This window comes from Lipotes vexillifer, unplaced genomic scaffold, assembly GCF_000442215.2.
Source record: "Lipotes vexillifer unplaced genomic scaffold, Lipotes_vexillifer_v1.1 scaffold299, whole genome shotgun sequence".
NCBI classification, from domain to species: Eukaryota; Metazoa; Chordata; class Mammalia; order Artiodactyla; family Lipotidae; genus Lipotes; species Lipotes vexillifer.
In genome coordinates, this window is record NW_006784347.1 from 2,062,263 (window position 1) to 2,067,531 (window position 5,269).

Sequence of the window (5,269 nt, forward strand, 5' to 3'; positions counted from 1 at the left end):
ACAGGTTGTTATCCTCTTTTCCACTCTCCTTTCTCTAGAAGCAGCCTCTACCATCCTTTCTTCGCCCCCTGGGGGCCCCCCCCCCCCCCCGCCCCTCACCTTCGAAGCTGTGCCGCTTTCTCCCGTTCTGATATGTCCACTGTGTTGACCACAGCTTCTGCCTTCTTCTTGGTTTGCTCCAGCTTCTTCAGCATCTGTGGGGGGCACCTCGGGCAGGTTGACCTCTTTTCCTACCCCTGCCCCACCCACCCAGAATCTCAGGCAGCCCCACTGCTTACCCTCCGTTTCTTCCTGGCCTTGGCCTCAGCCACTTTCTTGATGGGACGTGCATTGATTTCCCGCCAGCGTTTCCGGTAATGCTCCACCTCCTTCTTGTCAACAGGCAGTTGTCGTATCCTGTGCTGCTTCTCCTCCTGCACAAACCAGTCTGGAAGCTCCCCCTCATCCTCATTAAATGTGTACCTTGGTGGAGAGGACACCAATCTAGGCTTTCAAAGAATCATTCCTCCCCTCTTCCTCACCCCACCCCTCTTCTCGGGACCTTCTGCCCCCTACCGGCTGAAGGAGTCATCTATGAGGTCCCTCTTGGCTTTTTTGGAAGAAGCAATAATAGCACCTAGAGCAAGGCCTTCAGGGTCCAGTATCCGATGTTTCACTAGAGAGGGAAGAAGGAAGGAAGTCAAAGCTCAGTCCCCAACACTGACCCCTCCATGTTGCCTCCCATTCTAGTAGGTGCAGAGCTCTCGCCTGGGTCCTTGATAGGCACGACCTCAAACCCAACATCGTCATCATCTGACTTAGGCCCACGGCTTCGCTTCTTCCTGCCGCGTGGTTTCCAGCTGTGGGAGGGAGGAGGACCGTGCACGCATGTCCCACCGTTAGCCACCCCTCGGGCCCACTCCTACTCACCTCACCCCTGGTTCTTAGTTAAAAATGCTTGGGGAACTTCCAGCAATCCTGCCGCCCAGGCTGTCCTGCAGACCACTCAAATTAAAACCATCAGCATTTAAAGCGCTCCATCTGCAGTCAGCACTGCAACCCCCCAGCGACAGCACTGGCTACGATCACTGCTTCCTCTTCAGCTCTTCTCCCGCCAGCTGCGACACTCACCTCGCTTCACCCTCACTGCTACTGCTGTCACTGTCAGAACTGCCCTCTCTCTCTTCCCCGCCAGGGCCAGTGGCAGCCTCTGTCCCTGAAGGGGCCTCTGCCCTCGCAGGAGCCTCATCCTGGCACGGGGGAGGTTTGTGCTCCATCTTCACACCGGAAGGCGGTGGTGGCAGCTGCTGCCCCTTGCGACGGCTCTCGTACAACAGCTGGGCCTGACTGATCTCCAGGGCCTCGTCGGCATCATCCCCAATCCCGCTGAAGCCCTCCTGTGATGGGGGAATCGTCAGGCACCCTTTGCCCAGGGAATGCCAGTCCCTGTCTGTCTTGGCCACCAGCCTCTGCTTACCTTTGAGAACCACAGGCTGGCCTGTTCTTCCTGCAGTAGTGCCTTTTCCTCCAATGGTACCAGCAATGGATTCTCTTCTTCCTCCTCCTCTTTACCATCGTGCACTTCAGCAAACCGTACACTGTAGACCCAAGGAAAGTGGGTGGAGGGTCAGTGCCCTGGAGGGCTTGCTGCTGCCCACACTCCCACTGGCAAGCCCTGCCACCAGCTCTGCTTCGGACTTGAGCTGAGGGTGCCCCGCAGACACCTCCCCACCACCCCCCCGCCTCCTTACCACTTTTGGTCCTTTAGACTCTGAGGTTCTCTGACTCCTGCCAGCTCCTCTGGATCCAGGTCACTATCCAGAGATGTATCCTCCTCCTCCTCAACATCTGATATGTAGATGTCGTCTCTTGGCAGACCACACAGAAACGTGTCTGCAGCACTCATGTCCCCCTGTGTTACCTCCTCTAACAACTGAGGTTTGACAGAAAAACAGGTCAAGGGCACTAACAAGGTACATACTGCTTTTTTCCTCCATATTCATCACCTTAGTTTATCCTCAGCAACACTAGGAAACACACTGTGTCAAGTACATAATATCTTCTTTTACAGACAGGGAAGTGATAGGATTAAACATTAAAACATCCCACTCTAGGCCAGATCATTCAGCTGTCTCTTCTTCAGTGGTAGCAGAAATAGGTTTATGGAAAAGTACCCCATGGTCTAATTAGCATCCGATTTTAAAATGTTCTAAAACACTGCTTTTTAAAAAATTACTTTCAGAAGGCACCTTATCACCAGAGAATAATATCGACAACTCTTGTTTCCACTGAATAAAGGAACCCATGCCATATACATCTAACAGGAAGCACTGTTTTCACTAATAAACCACCTGTCAACTCCAAAATCTGTTTTCCTCATGGCAAGGACAGCTGCTATTTCTTGAATCACATACCAGGAATTACACCACCTTTTTTTAATTCCTTCCAAAGACGCTAGTAGGTAGGTTCTATCACTTTCTTTTACACGTGAGGAAACTGAGGCAGAGAGCACATAAGTGGTAGTCTGCTCCAGGACCACCGTGCTCACTGCCCCCTAAACAATACAAGCTGGTTACTACCTTCCCACACAAGAGCCACGGAAGCTCATTGTTTGTGATGCTGCTTTTACCAGGAAAAGCAGACTCTCCAGTATCAGCAGAAAGCACCATCCAGCAGCCTAGTGCAGCGAGGTGCTAACTTGGTCTCAGTGAACTGGAGAACGCTGTTCCCCTCTCGAGGGAAACCCTCCATCACGCGTGCTCGTAACCCAGGCACCCTGGCTGCATCGCCTATAACCTGAGCTTCCTGCAACGAGGGCCTCTTGGTTCTGATATTCTAGTTCTACAAGAATAAATCTACGCCACAAATCTCCCTACTTTCATTATTTCAGGGATGTGTTCTTTCCTGGCCTTTGAGACACAAGGCTGTTTTTTTCCCAGTCTCCCCATATCACGTCATTTACGGGTGAAGACAGCAATGATCTTTCCGCACACTTACCAAAAAGACATCCAATGCCCCACCTCCAAATACCCAAACACATCCTCCTGTCCCCTCAGTGGGCCCCAAACCCCGCCTCACCTGGTGACCCCGGATGGTGCGCAGGGAGAACATGCCAGTCTCCCCCTCGTCTGCAATGGAAACCCCGGGAAGATCCATCTTCAGCTCCACACGTTCCCGCTGCTTCCTCTGCTCACGCAGCAGCTTTTTTTTCTTCCTGAGGGTGTGGTTTGAGGAATTAAAGCTGCCCAGCTCTGAAGATTCCCCATCCGTGCCTTCACCCTCTCTCCCCATCTTCACCCAGCGAGGGACTCCGCCTTGGGGTTCCCCAAGCTCCTCCCCAGCTCCCCTCACCTCTTTAACTCCGCCACCTCCTGGGCCTTCATGTCTGCCAGGGTCCGGTCCAGCTCCTCCTCCTCCTCCGAGGGCTGCGGCCCCATCCTAGCTGCGGACTCCGCCTCTTCACCCTCCTCTTCTTCCCCTGAGCTGAGGCTGACAAAGTAGTCGCAACAGTCGGTTATTTTTCCAGATGCTTCCCCTCAACACCCAGTCAACAACTGCCCTGGCTTAGCTCCCTCCTCACCTGATGTCCAGTGCCTCTGCTTGTTCTTTCAGTTTCTTGGCCACATACCGCCGAAGCTTTGTTCTCCAGTTCAGTAGGGACCTGCCCCAGAAATAGCATTCCTGACCTTGCTGTCTCCCTTTTGTCCTCACCTCCTCGTTTTGGGCCCATACCCCGAATTTCACGTTTGAGCCACAGAAGTCCTAAGGTTCAGGCCCCCACCCCAAACCTCTAACACAGCAGCATCCTGTTCTCAGAGATCCAGCGTCACGTCCTTCAAGGGCTGTCCCCTGCCTTCGGGGCTCACAGCACCTATGCCCACCCCCAGTGCAAACCTGAGCTCCTTACGCCCCAGCACCCTGATATCCTGACAGCACGCCCGGATGTCCTCAGTGGTAGCTGGATGCCGTGCCAACTCTTCATCGTCTAGCGAGATCTGTTTGGGAGGAGGGAAAAGAGTCAGGGGAGATGTTCGGGCCATGTTTCTGGGGCTCCCTCGTACCCCTCGAGTCTGGGGACTCACTTCACTGGCTTTGGAGAGGAAGTCAACAGGGTTGGCAGCTCGGAGGAAGTCAGTGACTGAGGTTCGGTGATAGAGTGTGAGGTCACCCTCAGCATAGCCTTCAGCCTTAGGAAGGGAAATAATTAAAGTTGAGCAGTCCCTTCTGGGGTGTCTGTAGGACTGACCAGGCCCAACCTCCCGAGTCCCAGGACCCGAGGGTGGCCCCCACTCGCCAAACACACCTTTGGCTTCTTCTTAGTCACCAATTCAGTAACAGTCTTGGCCTGAACTTCAACCTCCTTGAAGGCAAATTTGGGGTCAAAGAATTTACTGTCAACCTTGTCAGGAGCCAGGAATCCTAAGGTGATAGGATACGTGAGAAAGTGTGCTCTGGTAGGTGGGAGACTAAATCAAGAGAGCAAAGGAAGTTCTGCTCACCCTGGCAGACTACAAAGATCTCTGCAGATTCATGACGAGAGGCTTGGGGCTTGGTGGCCTGGACACGGCGAAAGAGCTGCTGGAAGATCCACAGTAAGGGCTGATAGTCACGGGAACGGAAAACCTTTGTGATGAAGCAGCCACCACGGCCCAGAAAATCACAAGCCAAACGCAGAGCCATCAGTGTCAAATGGGCTGTTGGGGGGAGACAGTTAGCTGAGGACCTCTGCAGCCTGAGAGGGCATGCCCACTTCCACCCTCAGCTCCATGCCCCCCGATCCCGGCACCTTGTGAGTAAGCATCATGGACCCAGCTAGCCCCGACATTGGGGGCCCCGTCGTTGAGCACAACATCAACTTTCCAGGTTTTCAGCTCCTTCTTCAGGGCCTACAGAGAAGGAGAGAGACCACAGCAACAGAAATACAGAAATGGCTGCAAATGGAGCCCTTCATTCAGCCATCTGTTGAGTGCCCACCACGGCCAAATCCTGTGCCATGGACAGGGGATACAACAAGAGCAAAAATAACACGTTTGTTTTCATGGAGCTTACGGTCTACTACTGAATTCGCTGGAAAGGATTTCACTGAAACCTCTGCACTTCCTCCAACTCCAAAGACCTCTTTCCTGAATAAATAAAGGGCTGGGCGGACACGCAATATTATGGGCCTTGTTATACAGACAACACGCAGGCACTGCTCAAGGCATGGTTAACAGGAAAAACGTGCATTCAGGGGACCAGGGTGGGAAGAGAGATGAATGTGGATGTCTACATATAAAGAGAACAGGGAAAG

At 53.2% G+C, this 5,269-nt stretch overlaps 1 protein-coding gene across 1 annotated transcript in view; it reads right to left on the minus strand.

Annotated features, from left to right (window-relative positions):
* The window catches only part of FTSJ3 (FtsJ RNA 2'-O-methyltransferase 3), an 8,562-nt gene that overhangs the window by 1,614 nt on the left and 1,679 nt on the right, over positions 1-5,269 (minus strand). Inside the window, exons 5-19 of the mRNA XM_007456756.1 lie at positions 4,766-4,865; positions 4,479-4,673; positions 4,283-4,398; positions 4,062-4,166; positions 3,874-3,974; positions 3,560-3,640; positions 3,331-3,468; positions 3,058-3,193; positions 1,731-1,912; positions 1,457-1,577; positions 1,111-1,376; positions 748-839; positions 556-655; positions 279-462; positions 100-194 (exon numbers count right to left, since the gene is read on the minus strand). Of these exons, the coding sequence (XP_007456818.1) occupies positions 100-194; positions 279-462; positions 556-655; positions 748-839; positions 1,111-1,376; positions 1,457-1,577; positions 1,731-1,912; positions 3,058-3,193; positions 3,331-3,468; positions 3,560-3,640; positions 3,874-3,974; positions 4,062-4,166; positions 4,283-4,398; positions 4,479-4,673; positions 4,766-4,865 (2,012 nt within the window). The remainder of the gene's footprint in view (positions 1-99; positions 195-278; positions 463-555; positions 656-747; positions 840-1,110; positions 1,377-1,456; positions 1,578-1,730; positions 1,913-3,057; positions 3,194-3,330; positions 3,469-3,559; positions 3,641-3,873; positions 3,975-4,061; positions 4,167-4,282; positions 4,399-4,478; positions 4,674-4,765; positions 4,866-5,269) is intronic.